The sequence below is a fragment of the Dipodomys merriami genome, unplaced genomic scaffold, assembly GCF_024711535.1.
Source record: "Dipodomys merriami isolate MVZ:Mamm:240054 unplaced genomic scaffold, mDipMer1.0.p SCAF_8, whole genome shotgun sequence".
NCBI lineage: Eukaryota > Metazoa > Chordata > Mammalia > Rodentia > Heteromyidae > Dipodomys > Dipodomys merriami.
Genome location: NW_027206401.1, coordinates 23,016,871 through 23,039,907, shown reverse-complemented (window position 1 = coordinate 23,039,907; position 23,037 = coordinate 23,016,871). Strand labels below are relative to the sequence as shown.

General features: G+C 37.7%; 1 protein-coding gene across 1 annotated transcript in view; it reads left to right on the top strand.

The window, feature by feature from the left end:
* The window catches only part of Eya4 (EYA transcriptional coactivator and phosphatase 4), a 233,192-nt gene that overhangs the window by 22,122 nt on the left and 188,033 nt on the right, over positions 1-23,037 (top strand). The window contains exon 2 of the mRNA XM_070010083.1: positions 7,279-7,378. Coding sequence (XP_069866184.1) covers positions 7,346-7,378 — 33 coding nt within the window. The 5' untranslated portion in view covers positions 7,279-7,345. The remainder of the gene's footprint in view (positions 1-7,278; positions 7,379-23,037) is intronic.

Genomic DNA, 23,037 nt, shown 5'->3' with positions numbered 1-23,037 from the left:
GTTATTTAAGGTATGTTTTATTTTTGCAAACTTATCTGAGTTCAGAGAACTGGTAATACTGGTAACTTCTGATTATTGTCTACTGCTGGGGATGCGGTACAGTAATAGAGCATTGTCTATCATGTATGAAACCCTGAATTAGATTCTTTCCCAAGCACTTAAACACATCAAATAAATAAGTAAACAAACAACAAACAAACAAATGTCATGTACTACTAGATGTAGGTGGTCAGTACTCCTGGAAATTTAAGATGAATATAAGATTTGAAGTTGAGAAGTTAGAAAAATCATATTTGTGCAAAAACCTACATACATATTACTATACATATAGTTGAAAATGTTGCAATGTTTTCATTTAATATAGGAAGTGAAAAATATAAGAAAGAATGTTTTCATCTCTCTCTACTAATCAGAGCAGTTTGTATTTTTGAAATAGATTACTCCATCTACTCCTAACACAATCCAATGCGCAAATGTTGTTAGCATCTATCTTTTATCTGGGATTTCATGAGTTAAACATTGAACTTGGGAGATCCAGTTTTGAGTTCTTTCGAAGTGTAATACATTTTCCTCAGGAGAGGCATAAAGTCATCAGACGTGTGTGAAGTAATATATACAGTCTTATAGTCTTCATCAGAAAAGATTCCTAGGTTACATGGGAGAAAGATTTATGGTTGAAAAAGAAATACAAACTGATTCTAAGAAAGGACTCACTTATTTTCTCCTCTGTTAAGCTGCAGGAAAGCTAGTTGAATATATGAAATTCTCAGCAATGTTAACTTACAAAGAGCAGGCTGAAATGGCGACACGGGTCATCATGAAAGAAGGGGCGTTGGTTTTCAGAGCATGCAGAGCATTTTTAAAGGTGGGAAAACTTGATTGGGTTCAAAATTCTTTCAGATATCTTCCTGGGAAAGTTCAATGACAGCTACTTTTGTGTTTTTTAATCTAAGTAGCTAACCATCAACTATTACCTTATACAAACAAAACAGAAATGCTCAGTTGAACTTGATTGTGAAAAATTCAAGTGATCATAATTTTTAATTCCAGGCAGATTTTTACAATCAAATGAATTGACCACAGATGAACTAAATGATAGTCTTGAAGTTGAGCTTGTAATTTTCTAGCATGAGAAATATTAACCTTGTTATGATGATGAACACCATTATTATTATTATTTTACAGTTCTGGGGATCACACCCAGGTCTTTTGCATGTATCAGGCAATTGCTCTACCACTGAGTCATGCCCCCAGACTTAACCCCTATTGTCATTATATTATTAAGCATTTTGGGTTAAAAGGACCATTTTGTGGGGCTGGGAAGGCGGCTCAATGGTAGAGTGCTTGCCTTGCATGCATGAGGTCCTGGGTTCGATTCCTCAGCGCCACATAAGTAGAAAAAGCCAGAAGTGGCACTGTGGCTCAAGTGTTAGAGCACTAGCCTTGAGCTGAAGAGTTCAGGGACAGTGACCAGGCCCAAAGTTCAGGCCCACAATCACACACACACACACAAAAGATAATACATAGTATCTATTATTTGTTAAAAAAAAAAAAAGGACTATTTTGCAAAGTCCATATTCTGTCCTTATAAACAACTCAAGAATAAATAGCTCAGCTTCTAGTTTGTAGCTTGGCTCCATTTAAGAAGCTTGAAATCAGGCAAGGTGCTCATTACTATTCACCCAGATCTGTTTCTTGGACACCTCAGCTGTTTTTCTTCTACCGGCAGGGAAGAGAGTCACGTGCATGGTCCAAGAATGCTCATCTCCACCTCTCTGAACAGTTGGCCATAGAACTGGAGCTAGGTGTTCTTTGTTTGTGCTGTTGGCTTTCTCTCTCTGGCCTGATGCCTGAGCACTTGGAGCCAGCTAGGGCCTGACCCAGCTTCACAGCCCCATTAATAGAAGATGGAGGGCAGCATAGGTAACTAGGTACATGGAGGCTGGGAAGCAATGTCCTTTTGCACAGTTGTTCCCAGCTATAATTTGTCAACAATGGAATGGACGTGGAGATGGGCCATTGCAGCTTCCTGCTGGGGCAATATGATTAATAAAGAAGAAAACAGAATCAGAGATGATGGCAAGAGCTTGTGAAATGCAAGGAAGAGCTGGACAACCCAGCAGCAGGAAGAGCAGAGAAATGGTGAGACTTTGGGAGTAACATGATCCAGGTGCTCTGCTCCAGCCAGGGTGATCTTGCCTATTTTAGCTTTGCTCCTCTTTCTGGATGAGCTCCCCCCCCCCCGTCTCTGTCTCTCTCTGTGTCTCTCTGTGTCTCTCTGTCTCTCTCTCTGTCTCTGTCTCTGTCTCTCTCTCCCTAGACCAGCTTTTTTCCACATATCTGTAAAAAGCTCCCGAGTTTCACATTCTAATGGCTTTTGCCATTGAAGGAGGAATAATAACTCGATATTTTCTCAGGCTTGTGTCCTAAGCAAGATGAATCATTAGATACAAGTAATTTAGTGTAACTGAAGAAACCCTGGGGAATGTACCTAATGGCTAAGTTGAATATAGATCCCTGTAATAGATATATAATATATGGGTATACTGTACCCCCATGTGAACAAACCTTAATTTGGTTTTTCTTGGGGGTGGGGCTGAAGACAGCCTTTTGCTATGCAGCCCAAGCTGTTCTCGAACTCTTACTCTTCCTGCCTCAGCCTCTGCAGGGCTGGGATTGCATGCACTACCATGCCCACCAGCCTTAATATTTTTTTCCTTACAAAATACTGAAAATGTACTTGCAGTTTGAGAATACAAATGCCAAGCTATTATCAAACTATTTTGAATATTACAAAGATAATGTGTAGGACCTTCCCATAGCCCAACAACTGCAGAGGCACAGAGATTTAAAAGATCTGGGTCATAGCCTGTCTCAGGTATCCCAGCTACTCAGGAGGCTGAGATCTGAGGATCACAGCTCAGGCAGCAAAGTCCAGGAGACTCTGATCTCCGATTAACTACTCTTCCCTACCCCCAAAGCAGCAGTGGTGCTGTGACTCAAGTGGTAGAATAGAAGCCTTGAGCAGAAACAAAACAAAACTAAGCAACAGCAGGCCATTAAGTTCAAGCCCCAGTACTGGCACAAAACCAAACAGATCTGGGTCATAATGGGTCCCAGGTAGCATGATTCTCACACCTTCCTTTCCATCCCAGAATCTACACACTACTGTCCCCAAAGGCCAGGCAGCCCAGGATTGTTAAAAGCTTTTCCAAGAATATGGTAGACATTTGGAACTTGAGTGGGGAATGGAGTCTTTTATTCTCATTTTCCTGCAGCAACAGGCAATCATAGCCTCAGGTGTTTACATTTTCCCAGAAACTCAGTGTATAGGTCCCCACCTCTGGCTGGAGGACAATGTGATATGAGTGACAGGGTGAAGAAATGGCAGTGACGATAGGGCAGGACTCAGGTAGAAGCAAGAGAAACGTCTTCCTCAGAGCTCCGACCCTGGACAGTGGTCCCCAGAAGTAAAGGCTTCTCGGGTCTCTTCAAGGCACTGTATGGCAGAGGGGTCTCATGGATACCCAGGATGGAGTCATGTTCTGAATGGTTTGAAGAGAATACAAGCAGATTGGTATTGTAAAATTGGGTGTCAGGCTAGTTGCACTGAAACAAATGATGCCTAAAGTACAGGGTTAAAGGGAAGAAGGAACACTTGCAAAGCAAAAATAAATAAATAGATACAAGGTTTTGCTTCGGTGTAGGCAAAGATCCCTGAGAACTTGCACTCCTGGAGTGGTAGTGAGAAGAGAGATCTGTGAAGGGTCCTGTGTGAACTCTAGGACATACTGAGAGCACTGGTTATCCCTGAACGCAGGGAGTGGGTAGGCCAGGCATCCGTGACGAAGACCAGGGGATCAGGCTTCAGTGGCCGGTGGAAGACAGTGCCATTTGTGTGCAAATCTAGAGTTACACTTTCGCAGGCACAACTTCCATCCCGATCCTGTGTCACCCAAGGCACAGAGATGCTCTTCATGTCCATGAGTCTTTGCCAGTGTAAGGTATGCCTAGAAGACATAGTTTTATTTGAAAGACAGAATTAAGTCCATACTACTTTAGGGGTGAGAGGCCCTTGATGTCTCCACCATCTGGACCAGTCTGCAGTCCTTTGTTCCATTTCTTAGAATCATCACATATAAATATATATACATATATGTGTATATGTATATAGGTATATAGATACATCACATATATTCAAAATAAAAGAACTATAGAATTTTTTATTGTAATTTTTTTTAAGACACAGGAGTTTATAGCTCACCCCTACAGCAAAGTTAAAGGAAAAGCTTTGAGGAACTGTCTGTATATTGAAACTTAGCTGCTAGAGAATAATCTTACATGGAATGGAGAGGTTGCTATGATTTCTGTTTAAAATTCACCTTTTCTGGGGGACTGGCCATGCAGTGGAACTGGGAACTAGATTATTGCCTCATAAAATAGCATGGGGTTACTGTTATTCCTTAATTTTATATCTTTCTTATAAGGTAATACTTTTCTTACTTGGTTCACAGATTGTTCTCAGCCTTTGCTCATATATTTGTGAAAACTAAATGTTAAAGGATTTAGCATAACAACCATTGCTAAATTATGATGTAAAATAATACTGTGTCTGCAATTAGCCCATGCAGTTTTACTTGGTTCACTAATGTGAAATCACTAGGCTCATAATATTTTAGTACCTTTGTGAGTTTGGCAAAGAATGAAAATCATGTTACTGCTAAAAGTCAAGCTAAATAACTATTAGTCTAAATTTCAAGGAAATATAAAGCCAAGTATTTTCTTGTAACATGGAACATTAATGGAAATAACTATCCAGCTAGGACACTAAATACATTCTGAACTGATGGTTAGTCAAGAGGGACAGTTTTTTGCTTAATTTTCTTGTGCTGCAAGAAATTTCCAATGAAGTCTTCATTTTAATTTTCCTCAATTTAGGGACAGCACTATGAGTTCATGGGTGCCTTGGAAAATGATCACTTTTTTCCTGATAATCACATTTCTTAATCAATATATCCTTCCTGGAAGTACTATTTTCAAACTTAACCTCATCTTAAAATAATTTTCATGCAATCATTTTATAGATGATGTCAGTGAATTGTATCCTAAACATTATACGTAAGTTATATTCTAACTCCCATGAGTGAATATGGGTTCATTTGGAAATAGTCTTTCTAGTTGTTTTCAAGTCAAGCTATGGTCTTATTGGATTAGCTTGGCCCTTGTCTAAGGCTTGGTGTAAAAAAGGGTAGAAAATTTGGACACAGAGATACACATACACAGAAGTCCAGGTGAGAAAGGAAGAATGCCATGTGATGATGAAGCCAGGATTGGAATGATGATTCTATATGCCAACAACTGCCCAGGGTTGCCAGCAAGCCTCAAAGCCAGAAGAGACAAAGAACAATTCTTTCCTGCATCTAAGCAGAGATCTGCTGATATCTTGATTTAGAACTTGTAGTTTGTAGAACTGTGACCAGATACATTTTTTTTTTGGGGGGGGGTCTGGTCGTGGGGCCTGAACTCTGGGCCTGGGAGCTGTCCCTCAGCTCTTCAGCTCAAGGCTTGAGCCACAGCGCCACTTCCGGCCTTTTTCTTTTTGCTTTTGTGGTGCTGAGGAATTGAACCCAGGGCCTCAGGCATGCAAGGCAAGTGCTCTACCACTGAGTCACCTTCCCAGTCCCCAAATACATTTCTTTTTCTCTAAGTCACCCACCCAGTTGGTGGTATTTAGAAAAATCCTGGGAAATGACTACAACATGCTAGATTTTATGTTATCAATGTGTTTAACTGTTATCAATGATGATTTTATTAGAAGTAGATTTTATTAATAGATCAGGCGAGTATGAAATTATCTAAGAAATAATTTTCAATATTGAATATTATGAAGAATTAAAATGTCCAAAAGTAGTTCATAACTCTTCTCCCAATGCTCCTTTGTCCCAGTACAACCTAAAAAGTATATTGGAGACAGCCAGGTAGCTGAAGAATGAAGATGAAACATTTTTCTTAAAGAACCTATATCTTTGAGAAAGAATTTCTAAGATAGCAGTTATTGGCTATCTATTATTTATGCCATCAGATATACTCTGTATGATTTTTATGATATTGTGTTAGTCCATCAACATTTATGAAATGCCTAAAACTTTCCAGGTACTGAGCTAGATACTGTAGAGAGCTCTTGTCAATAACACAACATTGTCTTTCCTTAAACAGGTTACTGAGGCTGGCATTGAAATTTAATCCTACAAAAGCCACAGAGGCCACTGGGAGAGCCTACTTACATGCCTAATTTATGCTCACTCTATGCTGTAGTTTTAACTGACCCTGTAACCATTTTCATATTATCTGGCTTTCCTTATTCAGTGTCCCTGAATGGAGAAAGTAATATTGTATTTATCTAGGCATATGGAAAAAAGTCACCTGATATGGCGTAGCATGAAATAAAGATTAACTTTTTTTTCCAGAATTAGCTGATTGACTCACCGTTGCTAGCTGAACAGTTCCCCTTCTCACACTTGTATGTGAGAATTTTTTTTCAGTCTTATATTTATTCTTTTTAAAATCGGTTGTGTATTTCATAACATTTCATTCTTTTAAAAAAAAAAATTTTTTTTTGGTCTGGTCATGGGGCCTGAACTCTGGGCCTGGGTGCTGTCCCTCAGCTCTTCAGCTCAAGGCTAGTGCTCTACCACTTGAGCCACAGCGCCATTTCCGGCTTTTTTCTTTTTGCTTATGTGGTGCTGAGGAATCGAACCCAGGGTCTCATGCATGCAAGGCAAGCGCTCTACCTCTGAGCCACCTTCCCAGCCCTAACATTTCATTCTTTACAAGCAAATGTGAACCTCTAATAATTCTATAATAAAAGCTATCACACTCCAATAACAAATTGCATTTCTCCGTCTACTGTATGTGCTTTTAGAAATGTTTGACTAATGTAGGTTCTTGATTTTTTTTTTAGTATTTTTAAATCTAGCGGTGACTGAATAAATGTCTCAGCAAAGTAGGGTCTTCTTTATTTTAGATTATGTCTCCAAAATGATCTTCAAATACTTCTACCTACAAAATTTCTGAGTAACTGTTCTCATAAATCAATTTTGACCATGCTATTATTTGTAAACTTGTTATTTAGATTGGATATTGAGACAATATTACTGACTTTCATTCTTCAGAAAACTTATACAAATGACATGTTAGAATTTAATATGCATTGGTAACTTAAAAAATGAATAGAAAAGATAACCCTTTACTTTTCTCTCTATTTCTTTTTTCCCTTAGATAACCCACTTTTTAATTGAAGGGAGCTGCTTCAACTTGGCTGTAGCAGGAGCAGTGAGCAAACCACATGGAAGACTCCCAGGATTTAAATGAGCAATCAGTAAGTCTTTATTCTATCTCATCTTTGCTTACAAATAGTTTTGGTAAGACTACTGCAAAGCATACTTAAAAGAAATATACTAAAACAGCAAGATTTTTGTTAAACATATTTTTGTTGAGTTTTAAATTTTCTTTTAATACCATGAAGCAGACCTTTCAAGAAGTATGCTGGTACTGCTTTACGATGATGTCACATTTCAATGTCTCCCTTGATTTTCCACTTGGAAAGCTAGAGGTTGAAAGACCAGAGTGTTGAAATCATGCTGAGTATGTTAGACAGGCTGAACAATTTAATGTACTTCCTTTGTTATGTTTTGATCCCCAAACACTGGATAGTGCATAGATTGTTGGCCATCAGAAGGAAGCATAGTAGGAGAAAGTGCCTATTGCTCATTTTATGGATGAAAACCACAGTCTCAAGGGCTTTCTTTATTTTCCTAGGTTTGTTCTAAGGCCAAGAACGTACCAGTTTGTTCACAATTGTTTTAAGATTCAGATTTTACTGAGGGAAAGGCTTGCTAGGGAATTTTCTTTGCCTGTATAAGTTAATAGTGTTCTTTATGGTGTGCAAAGCAGAGACAGTGAGTGAGTGGAGAGCCTCCCCTACCCACACACTACCGAGTCTGTTGCCCAAGACTTTCTGCACACAGACAGCTAAACGATGTCACATGGAAGATGTGATCTTACCAGGAAGGTGTCCTTTTGGCTCATGCTATTAGGTTTCCGTCAGGCTACTGGGGATAAGACACTTGTGTATAACAATGTGGCTCTAGCAAAGATGTGGACTGTGAATTCAATTGTGAACTGGAGAAGGTTGTGCTGCATAGCTACCATTCTCACAGATACTTTGTTTAAAAGAAGTGATAACTGTGTCTTCAGTTTACATAAAGAGATGACCTTAGTCTACTTTTATTATCTATTATATATATTAACTTCCTGTAGATCATTATAAGAAAAATGTAACAAGTAATTGAAATGCCCTAACACTATGAAGCCTATCAAGTAGTAGAGATGTTATTCTTTAAAAACTGCCAGGCTTATTTACTAAAGTGAACAAAAATGGCTCCTCTGGGGACCTCAAAACAATTAAAAATAAAACTATGAGTGAATGAATTTTGATTGAGAGTGCTAGTCATCGCAACTGCTGTCTCTTCCCTCAGCCACTCAGTGGTTTTGGCCTTGCTGGCCTACAGGTTTCTAACTACAGATTGCTTCCGGGTGATGGTGGGGGCTGAGTGGCAATGCTCAGGGAGCGTGTGACCAGCACTTTGTTCTAATACAGTGAGGGTTAGTTAACAGTTTGTGTGCAGGTGGACACATTTATAGGTGGATGTGTAGATGTTAGGTTACCAATATCCCACCAGTGTCACCATTTTCCTAGAGACTGAAGGATTTGTGGGCTCCTAGGACTTATATCTGAAACACACTGGATCTCAGCATGACAGGATGGTTGATTAAGACAGTTGTGAGAGAGACAGAGAGACAGAGAAACACACACACACACACACACACACACACACACACACAGTGTGTGTATATAAAAGAAGGTTTGAATTCAGTTGAAGGTAAAGAGAGTGGTGGTTCAGATCACCTCTCACCAAACATGCCCAGAAGTTATAAATTGTAGATTTATATTACTAGTGTCCTTCCAGTAGTATTCTAGGATTGCTATTTTTTAAATCATTGTTTACAGTCCCAGTGATGCTAATTTGCAACCAGTTTTAATGACCAAAAATTTAGGGTGAGCCTCCCTGCTTCTCAGCCTGACTCTATTTGCTGAATTTAGAAACTCATAGGTCAGTGTGTTGGTCATATATGTATGAGAAGGGTGATTACAGCTGTTAGATGACTGTTCATGCTGGCATGGCAGGGTAAGTGGCAGAGTTGAGACCTCACACTAGTCTTCTGACTCCAAGTCAAAACTCTCTCCATTACCTCAACATGCCTGATCATTTCAGCGATTCTCATTTTGGAATTCACCATAGAAATAGATCAGAAAAATCCTCTAGGAAACAACCCCTTTACCTTGAAATGATTTATATCTGAATTAAATAACATTTCAACATTTGAGGAGTATATTAATGTCTCAAAAATGTTTAGAAAAATGATAGCACTTATTAAGATATAGAGTAGTCATATGAAATTAAATTTCATCCAGAGATGAAGGGTAATGTTCTTAGATTGTTAGCTGTCTTCCTATGAGTAGAAGTTTTTCCTCTGGACATAGATAGGACAGCAGGTGCCATGTACAGCAGGTGTGGACTCCATCTAGCATTTTCTATACACTCTTTCCAGTCCTCATCATATCTTTTGTAATGGAGTACTAATAGCTATCATTTTACAGATGGTTAAACATCTATAAAGGAGACAGTATATCGTTATTAAATATCATACATTAGACCTGAACTCATTTTACCAGATCCTAAAATTTGTAATGGATTTTTGAATGATACAGCATAGTATAATCTGTTAAGGGCTCTAGTTATAAAATCCACAATCCTGACCCTTATATATCTTATGACCAATGGGAAATTACTCAAACTGTTTGTCATCTCCAAGTGGAGAAAATGACAAAAAGATGTTTCATGGAGTGTTTGCGCATGCCTCAAACACTTGAGAAATGCTAGCTCCTATTACAAACACTGGAGATAGTCAGTGCTCTTTTATGAGTATTGATTCATTCTTGCCTATCCAACTACTTTCTGGACATCCCCTCCCCCACCCTCTCCCGGAAGTTCTTAGGTCCACAAACGACCAGCTTTCCTCTCTTCCACTTTCTCTCCCTTTCTTCTCTGCTGCCATATTATCCATCTCCAGGAGCAGAACCATCCACTACTGTAAGGTTATGTCAGAAACAGGTAGTCATCCTCCTTTCTTCCACCTTCCATCTCAAAGTTCTAGCCATTCCCTCATTTTAATCTCTACCAAGGCTGTTCCTGTCTTCCAGCTCCTTTGAATCTTCTACTCTTGACTGTTCTAAGTTACTTCTGAAGTCTTTTTCTGATCATATTACTACTCTACTTCTGGTCTCTGCAGGCCCTTTTTTTCTCCATTAGAGAGAACTGTGTGCTAAGTCAAGCATTTGAGACTAGGATCACTTGTTTCCTCGTTTCTGTCTTCTGTCTGTTTTCTAAATCTCCTTGATTCTCTGGTTTGTTTTTTTTTTTTTTTTTTTGGGTCCGGTCATGGGGCCTGAACTCTGGGCCTGGGTGCTGTCCCTCAGCTCTTCAGCTCAAGGCTGGTGCTCTACCACTTGAGCCACAGCACCACTTCCGGCTTTTTTCTTTTTGGCTTATGTAGTACTGAAGAATCGAACCCAGGGCCTCATGCATGCAAGGCAAGCGCTCTACCACTGAGCCACCTTCCCAGCCCCTCTGGGGTTTTCATTCATTTGCCAGTGCTGGGTATGCAGCTTCTTCCCAGATGGGCCTTTCCTTTACCTGTCATTCTTGAAGACTTCATTTAAGGTTGACTCCCCTTGAGCAACTTTCCTTTATGTCTATCCCCACAGCCACAAGACTCAGCCACCAGAGTCAGGAGCCACTATAATGTGTTATCAGAGAGCTCTGGGATTTACCTTCACTTTAGCGTTTACCTCTTACAACTGAAACCTTTTCTATTTACTTGCTTCTGTGTCTACATTCTGAATTACTCAAGAATAATGACAGGTATTTTTCATGTTGTGCTCTTCTTGAAACAATTCTTGCTGATGCTCAATAATGTTTTCTCAAAAAGCTTTTATATTCTGTTGTTGAGGTAGGTAAATGAATGGCCTGACAAATTATAGAAAGTTAAAATATTATTCTCAGTCTATTACCATCTCATGAATTCATAGTTGACTTTTTGGAGAAAAATGCATGAAGTCTAAAAACAGTTCACTGAAATATGATCATCATAAACTTGATCCTTAAATATATATATTTTTCTGTTTGTATTGTGTTATGTCTGTCTCTTGTTTTTCAGTTTGGCATAGAGAGTGTTATAAGATGAACAACTGAAAGTAAGATGTGTAGAGGATGTAGCTCAATGAGAGAGTGCCCGCCTAGCATTCTCAAGGAACTGGGCTCCATCTAGGACGCCACAAAAAATGGCAAATAGTCAGATGCTCATGGCTCACACCTGTAATCCTAGCTAATAAGGAGGCTGAGATCTGAGGATTGTGGTTTGAAGCCACCCTGGGCAGGAAAGTCTGTGAGACTCTTATCTCCAGTTTACCTGCAGAAACATCCTGAAGTAGAGCTGTGGCTCAATTGGTTACAGCATGGACCTTGAGTGAAAAAGCACAGAGACAGTATTTTGGCCCTGAGTTCACACCCCAGAACTGACACACACACACACACACACACACACACACACACACACACACACACACACACACACACCACAACCATAAGCTTTAATTTTCATACATTATTTAAAATTCTATTATACAATTTTACATTATGGATCATAATTGTATGGAAGCAATGTAAGTTGTAGCCAATTATACCTTACTGTAATTTTTTATTTTTTATTTTATTTTAAAGGTGATTTACAGAGGCATTACAGTTATAAAAGTAAGGAAATGAGTATAATTCTTGTCAAACAGTGTTACCCTCTTTCTTGTTTCCTCCTTCTTTCTCTTCCCATTGGATCCCAATTATAAAGGTCATTTCCAACATAGTATTTTGTGAGTATCACTGTTGCATTGGTTCACCATTTCGTTCTTTATCTTTAATTAAAAATGTTATTTTTCTTAATAGAAATCACTGTGAATCTGCTTTATGCATGGTAACCCTGTCATTTCTGTTACATTCCTCACATTCAGCTAAAAGATCTTCTCTACATGTTTCATTTATATAGTGTCTGTTTTATCTTTATCTCTGAGATATTTTAAAGTTTGCTTTCGATGGTACTGAATATTACCATAGATTTCTTTCTTATCTAATTCATTCAGAAGGAGAGTGTGACTTAAATTTATGATCAAGGTAGAAAGTTTGAGAGGAAATACAGTTTATTGATTTTAAGTATTATATGTCATAAAATAAAATATTAGCGGATATTAAGTAGGTTATAGTTCACAATGGAATTCCTTTCTCTAACGAAATGTTTTACATTAAGAGCCTGAGTGGCATGGGATGTGGCTCAGCAGTAAACCTTTTGGTGAAAATGACATAAAATAAAATGAGAACAGGAAAAATAAAGAAAAAGAAAGCACCTGAATATTCTTGTACATTTTATTATTATTGTCAATTAATTTATATTATCAAAGGTTTGTTTCAACAAATGAGTTGTGTCTTAATACACATCCATTGGCTCCACATTGTATTTCAACAATATTTTTGGAAATTCACATATGTATCTACATCTAAACTGTATTTGCTTACAGGAAACAGGCTAATTTAATAACAGCTAATGAAATTCTAGAGTTAACCCAATAAATCTCTTCTTAATCTTTAATTAATCCCTCTTTTCTGTTGTTCTTTAGAATATTAGATTGCTGATTATTCTTCAGCATGCTATTCTTAGAGATCCTATAGAATTATTTGTGATAGCAGCCACTAATCCATCATTACAACTCATCTACTCTTTGAGACTTTCTGTATGTTCACTTTATTTTAGGGCAAGAGCTTACTTTTTTGATATAATTTCTTCCAAAATTTCCATCAATTACATACTATATTTGGGAACTGCTTACTCTGTTTATATCCAACAGAGTGAACAGAAAGAGCAAATAAGTAATAAATAAAACCACTTGTGAATATATACGGAAACATCATTTTTTGATATTTCCATTGAAGTAATCAAACCTATCAAATACTTTAAAAAGTATGTCAACAAATAGTTATCATTTTCTAAGGTTGACGTAATTTATAGCTTTCTAGCTTAGTGAAGATTCCATCTACACTCATGTTTTTCAGTCTCAACATGGTTGATGCTTTGGGTTGGTTAATTCTTTGTGGGAGATACTCCTGTACCTATATGATGTCTAGCAGCATCTCTGACATCTACCCACTAGATGTCAGTAGCACCCCCCTTCTTTTAGTGACAAATCAAAAATGTCTTGAAATATCACGAATGTGTTCTGTAAGGAGCGAGGGTGGTAGGACCACTAATCGACATGACATCTGCTTATGGTGAGTTATTTATATCTCTGGGTTATTTATGTCTCCGTGCACAGTATTGGAGGGAGTTTATCTGACATGTTAATATATTTTAATATGTTATTGAGGGAACAGAGATGAAAAGAGAAAGAGCTAATTGAGAATTTAAGAAAGATAACAAATCAATATAGTGAAGGTAATGGAATCAAGTTCTACAAAATAGAAGGTAATAAGATCTGCCTAGGAGCTGTGTGTGGTGGGTGCAGTGGGATTTCTGGATCAGAAGCGTTGGGAACGTGAGGAAGTATGCAAGGGAAATGGAGCTGAGAAGTGCTGAGGCCAGATTGAAAAGGTTTTTGGAGATAAGCTGGTATGTCTTCATATCCCTGGGTGGCCAGTGTGATGCCCACTACTGTTTAACTCACAGAGATGTATGGGATTGCTGCTCTGGGCCTCTCAAAATTTTTGAACAAGAGAGCATTTCAAACAATGCTTTAGGAAACCTAACCTATCGTTAGGAATTTAAGTGTGGGAAGATTAGGAACTGGCAATGAGGAAATAGCTTAAGCAGCCTTAAATGTGTGAACTCAAAAGGAACTGTCAACATTTTTCAGAAATAAAGGACAAAACTATAGATACTTTTGAATTTTCTGGCCCAACCATCACTGTACTAACTACTCACCAGTTGATATATGAAGACAGCTATAAACAATACACAGTTGCATGCACATAGCTGTGTTCCAAAAAAATACATGTCATACAGATTATTAACCATACCTTGAGAACTTCTGGCTAAACTATTGGTGTGATGAAGAAGGATTAAAGGGAAAGAATCAATGAAAAGACCTTGAAGAGGAAGCGTTGCTGAAGTTAGTAAACAAACAGTGTTAATAGAAAGAAGTGGAGGGTAGCCATGGGGAAGGACAGGAAGGATATGTGTGCAGGTTCAAGCCCAGGAGATGCCACAAATAGAATGTAGGAGCAGGAGTCCATGCCTTAAAAGGACAATTAGTATATGTCTAGGATAACCCTAACAGAGGCTCACAATAGCTCCATAGCTATGTACAAATGACCATGTAAGATGATGCTAATCTAAATGAACTCTAAGATGTGAAAACAAACAAGCAAAAAGACAAAGAAGTGTTTGAATTTGAAGGTTTATGAGAAAATGTCACGAGTATCAGCGAAAGCTTTTTGGGCCATAGAAGAGATGTCTAGATGAGCTAACCAATTTTCCTTGAGGGACTGTTTATAAGAGGAAATGATGGCTCAGAAAAGGCAGAAGAGTAAGGATAAACCTAGAAGACCGCTTGGTTCTGTGGAAAAGGAGGATGGATTGAGAAAGACTGAGAAGAGATACTTAGGGGAACCACCAGGACAATGCTGGCAAAGGTAATTTTTTTAAGAGGATGGTTGTCATATGGTATCTCAGAAGTTCAAGAACACAGGGACTGAAAATGAGGCCATTTTGTTTGTTAATTAGAGAGAAGGCCTTTGGTGGCACTTCAGAAGGGAAGCCCATGGTCGGTATGGCAAGAAAAAGCAAAACAAGAGAGAAGATGATAAGAAAGTAATGAAGAGACTCCTAATAATTGGAAGGGGACATGTATGTGGTTGCTGACAGGACTTGAGAAGGAATTGATGGATAATATACCCAGGTTATTTGCCAGCCTGAAGGGACAAAGGGGCTGGGCAGAAGATGTTAGAGAACTTGTGTGTCTTGATCATTTCAAGGTGATTTCCTGTGGTAGTGTTATGGTTGGTTTTATTTTGTTTTCTTTCTTCCTAATAGCAGAAGCCAAGTGCATTTGTTCACACCAGGGCAGAAAGTGGATAGAAGCTGGGTAGGATCAAGGGCTTAAGTAACATAGAGATTAGCAATAGCCATTGTTTAAAAAAAGTGGCAGGTGATCACCTAGAACTCAACACATAAATTCTTGAGGCATTATCAGTTTTCTTTGGGCAAAATGTATCTCAGGACTTAAAATCTATCTTGGCACAGAAAGCCCATTCCCTTCTTTTACATTAAAATGCTAAGAAGGAGAAAAAAACAACACTGGCATGGTTATTGAACATGTCTTTGTTACCACGGGAGGGAGTTGCTTGGGTTGTTTTCCTTGGATGTCAACATCAATATTAAGAATCTATTTTTATAGATGTGATTAGGTCAGATTTGACCATAGGGTATGATTGAAGTTATCTGGCATAAGCTTAAAAGAATGCCTCTTTTAAAGTTCTTGAAAAATCTTCCATTTCTTATCTTTTTGGATTAAAGGATGCTTTCTCTGCTTATACTTTGGGACGCAAAGTATAAAGCCAGTTTTAACTCCTCTGTCAGGAGTCAGGAGCCAGAGTGGAAGAGGGTTACAGAATAAACTAGACTTTAAAAACAAAGAATAAACATTGCCTATATACTCTGCTTTGCTTTCATTATCTAACTTAAGTTTCAGTGGGTGACACATGCGGGCAGATTACAACTAAGACCTAAGTTGCAGATGCCCATCGCTGACATTGATGTAATGCCAGAGCTGCAGATAAATGTACATGTGAAATGCATACATATACCAACTCATGTCCCCAGAGTTGGCAATTTTCACTCTTAGGTGAACTGTTGGAATAATATCATTTACTTTTTAATTCTCCACCCTGACACAGGCATTCAACAAAAAAGCCTGAAATTGTTAGGAAGTTTTATAAGGAAAATTACTTGATCTGGCATCTTTGTTTCCTGTTAACATTTTTCTTTCACTCACAGATCTGTCATTCCAGAAATGTGAAAAGGGTAAACAAAAGACAAAGATAGACATGCTTCTCTCTCAGTCTACTGGTTTTAAATAAAACAGGAATGTGTTAGGTAAGATTTGGAGTCTATATTAACTTTTCTTGGAGGGTCTTTAGGAACTTTTGAAAGTATGTTCTGGTTTCCTGTACATAAAGTTTCTTCCCTACTGTATCTCCTTTTCTTCCTGCCATGGAGTAATGCAGAGGACTACTTGCTCTAAGTGGCATGAACAGATAGATTACCCTGCACAAATCCTTTGTTTTACAGATTCAAACTTGAAGACTGAGAGTGGAAAAAACCTCAGAGCAAGAGCATTAGCGTTGCATTTTGAAGCTGAATTGTTGATTGATTTCAATGTTGATGCTAAGATGTGAGAGCATACTTTTTGTGTTGCATCTCTTAAGATTTGGAAATTTAAAAATCAGCCTCCTGGAAACTGCATAGAATGACTGCTCAAAATAAAGACTGACAAAGTATTTACACTAGAGTTTCTGCTAATGTTGGTAGGTTAGCATCATTTTAAAAACACTCAACCAAAGGTGTAAAGCACTTTATTTTGCATGTTTGTTTTTCTTCTAGGTTTTATTTACTGCTCAATCAGCATTAACAGAAGAAAAATAATTTGGCTGCTAAGTTACTCTAGTATTGGATTTCAAAGGACCTTATTAGAGAGAGATGTAATTTCATCCTCTGGGCCTTTTATATAACAGAGTGCATATTTGGGTTACTTCATCTTGACCCGGAATTAAACAATGGATTTAAGTCAGGAACAGGAAGTTAAAATATTTACTCAACTAAAGATTTAAAAGCAAAGCACGGTTGTTTTTCAAATCGCCAAGGATGTCTTTATACATTACACATTACAGCTTTTTACTCTTAATTTTAGCTAACTCTCAGCTGAATAGGTCTAGCTTGTTTCTTCCTGCTAGTTTTTTGTGTACTGCACCAGCCTCATAAAATGTATTTGACTGTCACATTTAACCAGTGTTTTAGAGTAATTCCTTTGAAAAACCAATTGATCTATATTATATAGGTTTAAAAATATATTTTATCTGTAACTATACATGATATGATTTTGTGTAATTATATAGGTTAGTGATGCATTCAGCAATGAAAATAGGAAGTAAATGTCACAAATGGTAGCAATGCTTCACGTATGAATATTAAGGAAAGAATGAGGGTCCCTTAGCTTTAGCACTGGGGAGCATTGTCCTAAAATGAACGCAGAAGTGCGGATTGCTGCCGCCTTCGCTGTCAGGAAGCATGTGTGCTTCTGTGAGATTCTTTTAAAGGCAGTCACCTCTGCCCTCCTGCCCCAGAACTGACTGCTTCCACTTTCTTTAGTGCTCAGAGATTTGCATAGTATTGTCCACAAGGATGATGGTTGGGGTGATTGTTTCCATTCTCCCTGTGAGAATGTGGGCTCCTTATTTTCTTTTTTATGAAGTAAAGTTTTCATTGGCTGGGACCCCAGCTAGCCTGATTTGTTTTCCTTCAGTTTGTTTGTTTGCTTAATATCTTGGACTTGGGAAGTCATTCAGAATTAAAGGACTTGTATATTATCCTAAGAAAATAATTTGTGATTGAAAGACTTGTAAAAAAAATGAAGTGTGTAAATGTTTATCTGAAGTAACTTGCTATGGGTAGTTAAGAAACCTTTCTAGAATGCTCCTGTGCTGAACATTTACAGTAGTTCTCTTATTCATAGTTGTACTTTCCAAGGTCTCAATTACCTGCAGTTCAACCATGGTCCCAAAATAGAAAATCCCAGAAATAAACAGTTTGTAAGTTCTAAATTGTGCGTGTCACTGAAAACAGCATGATGAAATCTCATGTCTGTCCATTTATCCCTTCCTGGGATGCGAATCTTCCCTTGTCCCATGTATGTGTGCTATGCACGCCACCTGCCCATCCATCCCTTAGCTGAATGTTATCAGATTGACTGCTAGGGTTTCTTGCCTCTGTTCAAGTAATCACTATAAAACAGCCCAATGCTATGACATAATGCTGGCTCTTCCTCTCATCTCATTCATCATGGAGACATTGTCTCATCTAGTACCACTAAAAGAAGAAAGGTAAGCATGATAAATAAGTTATTTATTTATATATTTATTTTGAGACAACATTTCCCTATGTTTTCCAAGTTGGCCTTAACCATGTGGACTAAAGGAGTTCAGTTTGTGTAGCTGAGACTTGCAGGCATGAGCCACCATACCTGGGTCAATAATGCAAGGGGGAATGGAGAAACTATATTTGTAAAACTTTATTATAGGAAACTATATTCACATAGCTTTTATTGTAGTATATCGTATAAGTTATTTTATAGTTAGCCATTATTGATCTCTTACAATTCCAAGCTTTATCATAGCTGTGTACAGATGGAAAACAGAACATATAATATTTAGTATTACCTATGGTTTCAGACATCATGGAGGTGGGTAAAATGGGAGTACTGAACATGGTACTTATTGTAACGATATCTGTTTACTTTGTAGATGATTCAACTGTTCCTTTGTCTATATCCTACTCCAACTACATAAAGATAGTTTTAAAAAAATAACAAAAAAAGAAAGTTGTAAAGAGGGGGAAAAGACTCAAGCAGTAGAGCGCTCACCTTGAGCTGAAGAGTGCAGGGACAGCGCCCAAGCCCAGAGTTCAAGCCTCACGACCGACAAAAAAAAAAAAAAAAGAGGGGAAAAAGAAACATGAAACATTAAACATCAGGCAATCCTGATGAAGATGCATTATATTCACGAGTTGCTTTGCTGAATGGCTACTCCTTTGTACAATGAAGATAAAATATTTTTGAAAAGTATTAATAAGTTCCTGGTTATGCATACTTATTTTAGAATGTTGAGTCAGTGTGCTTATCTAAAAGGAAGTAAATTTGGCAGTAAATGCCACTGATAGGTTTAATATTTGAATGTTGGGCTGATTTTTCACCTGACTTTAGTTGACTGTTTCTTTCAGGCTCGCTGTAATTATATGCATAGTATTTTCACTCTTAAACACTATCAAATAGCTTGAGCATGAAGGGAATTGATTGAATACCTTTGGGTTACATGCTGATGTTGAGATTGTAACCAGGAAGTGGTACTGCTATTAGATTCCATTAGATTGAACATTTCAACTTTTATTCAAGAAGTTGGGGAGGGGCATGTAATCTCAATGTCTGGTTGCTCTGTCTTCAGGAAAAGTAGATATTTTAGGAACTTATAGAAAAAATATGTGTGTCAGTTTCTTTCTTTTTCTTTTCAGGCCACACACTGGTTTAGATAGAGAAATATTCTGTGAAACAAGGCACCAAATTTTCATTTGGTAAAAGGAGGAATGAACACAAGATGCACAGTTGTCTGGTGATGTCAAGTGTTATGTAGAAATCACACATCATTGTCATGGAGTAGGTAGTGATGGCATGAGGGGTTTGTGGGTATTTCTATAGGTTGATGGTCAGGGCAGGCTGATACTGTACTGCAAAACTGACATGTAACAGAAGTCTGGGAATCTATGTAGGAACATCCTCCAGCCAGAGAGGATAGTACATATAGTGCTCTGCAGGTGGGAACAGACAGAAAGGACAGTACATCTGTGACAGAATGAGGGTAGGGAAGAAGGTCAGAGAGGCGGTGCACAACCTGTGGGCCTGGGTCAGGACTTTGATTTTCAACTCTGAGGGAGAGAGGAAGTCACTGGAAAATCTTGTGCACGTGTCTGGCACAGCAACTTATGTTTTAGATGGAGAAGAGAGTGGAAAGAACATTGGCAGTGTAGTGCAGTATCTCAGGCCTGAGATGACATTGACTTGGGCCCGTATGAGAAATGTGTAAGAATAAGAGGGGATGGAGTTCCGGAATTGTATATATAAAGACAACAAAATAAGGTGGTGGACTGAATATGAGGTATAAGGAAAAGGAAGGCTCAGTGATTACAGTTTTGTTCCTAGGTACCACAAGGAGAAAATATTCAGGGACAAGATTGAAAAGGAAATGAAGAGTTGATAACCATTCCCACAACATTTATTGGCTTTCCTTCTTTGTCATTTATGTCCCATTGCTCATTTGTTAGTTATTTATTTATGTCCATGAAGGACAGTTTATCAATTATCCTATTCAAAGCATCTGTACTTCTGATTTTCAGTCTGTTGATCAATGAACATTTTTCTTATTATTACTGAATCTATCAAGCAAGATGGGTATGATAAATTCTTACTGTAATTATAGATTTCTTGGCAGTTTGAAATTCTGTTGAGAACTGTTCATTCATCCTGGAAACCTTGTTTTGATATATGATAATGCTCTTTATTGAATGTTTTGTTTGTTTTAAAATCTTCTTTTGTTGTTAGGCTGGTTACAAACATCATAGTTCTGATTAGAGTTGTGTGTTTTTGAGCTCAGGTTTTGTACTTTATTTGTTGGAATCCTGTGGAGTTTGGATTAAAATATGATCCTCCGGAGATAATTCAAATTTACTCTTGCCAAATGCCTGAAAACCCTATCATCTGGGGTCAATTTAAATTAAATTTTGATTTAGGATTTTCTTTGGCTACATGTAGTGCATGAATTTTGATACCAAATTGAGTGATTGTGGGCTGTGGTTAAGAATTCTCAGGAAAGTGTTTTCTTCTTTTCCTTTTCCATCTTGAGCCAAGACCAAGACCAGCTTAGATCCCCATAATGTGCCCTCTCCAAGATGAGGCTTTTTCTGCTTTGTTACTGACAGCACAGCCTTCTGAGATTCTGCCCTGATGTGAGTGTCCCAGATATCATTATCTCAACCTGCTGCGACTTTCAGGTTTACTTCACTAAAACCTGAATTGGAGGCAACCAAAAATAGACTCCAGACCAAATTTGTTTGTGTTTTCTAACCCTGCAGCCTTTTCAAGCCTCTGAGCCCTATGAAGTATTTCCTTGCTTTCCTGTCATCTCAGCCATGGTGTAAAAGAGACTTCATTTTTATACAGCATTTTTTTTCACATATGCTATCCTAGGAAGGGTTTCTCTGAATATCTAGCCCATATTAAATCTTGCTGCCAAACAAGGTTAAGTAATATGGGTTCCTGTGCTGTCTGTCTGTCTGTCTGTTGCCCAGGGCAGACACTGTCAGGTGACATGAAGGTTCTTGTCTCTACAACTTTTCATTCATAGGTTCTAGCAGATACTAATGATTTCAGCCTGAATATGTTATTACACTGCAGGTGCAAAATGATGATTTCCAAATTGCATTTTTTTCTGTAAAGAAGAGATTTTTCCTCTAACGTCTCTCCATCTTTTCTCTCACACAGTGGCCTCATGGATTCTGTTTGTTTAATTCAGTGTATTCTGATTATACTTATTTATAACTATTTTGATACCTAAACTGTCATGCATTTGTTCTGTGGGATCCTCTAATCCATTCTTTACTCGGTTTGACACCTCTCCCTTCAACCTTTGAGTCTGTACTTCTTTTTTTGGCACACTTAGATATTTTAGGCTTCATTTATAGTTTTGTTGCTCCAGTTTTGGAATCAATCAATATTGCCAAATAAATTGCACTTCTTTTTAATGAGAAATCATAATTATAAACCAAGATCAGAGTTCAAGAAATAGTCATTGCTACTGAATGCCCCTACACTTTTCTTTTCAATAGAAAAAAATACTAGAAAATCTGTTTTTCAAATAGTAAGCCCAGATTGATACCCTTGACTTGACTTACATAGATTGTGGGATTAAAAAAAAAACCAGTGTGAGAAATGACAGCACAGTGGTGAATAATCTCAATTTTTCAACGTGGCAGATGTTTGACTTTGGATGATCGATATTACCATGTTTTTCTTAGTTTTCTAGCTCTTAAAATCAGAAAAATAAAACATACTTATTTGATATCTACAGGAGGGATCCAGTTGAGAGGTAAATTTAGTTGAGAGAGAGGGAGAGACAAAAAGAGAGACAGATTGACAAAATGTTCTCTCAGAATATGTGCTTTTTAATTATTTGCTCAAAGATTATGTTGGACTCTGTGGAACTGATACTATTTGATTATCTATGACCTACAAAAATGAAAATTTCATGTAGGTTGGCCAATTAACTTTGTGTACACCTTCATACATTGACTGCTAGTCAATGCATCGTGCTCTTCAGTGCTGAAGATATAGATTCGTGCCATAAGAAGCTGAGAGTAAATGATAGAGCTGTCAATAAGGTTTTCCCAGAATACTTTTTGCTCAGGGTATAGGAGCCACTCAGGCCTACTCTTAAGTTATCAGGAGTCAGTTGGGGGCAGAAGACAAATCCTGGCATCATGATAAATGAAAAGGGTATGATTTTAGATTAGAGAACTAAGAGTTAAACTGGCAATTTAATTTACCTACTTCAGGAAACCTACTTAAGAGAAACAAACCACATATGTACATCAATGTATGAAACTTGAATGTAACTTTTATGCCTCATGGTTCTAATTGTGAACATCTCTATCATAAGAAAAATTGAATATACATTAGAATTTTTTTGTTTGTTGACTCTTTTCTCTTTCAATAACTTCCTATTCATTTTATCTTATATGACAGAAACAAAATCTCATGGCAATATTTTCACCATAGGAAGCATATCATCAAACACTTAACATCAAGCTATAGCATATGACTATCCCTTAGAACCATACAATAAATTTTTACATCAAAATTCAGATGATAGTTTACCCCACGATTCTATCACCATCTGCTATGAATGTAAACATAGTAAAGATATCATAGACTCATACAATCAACAACTATGTGGTTGAAGATAGCTAGTCTTCTTTTAGGAACTAAATTTCTTTTAG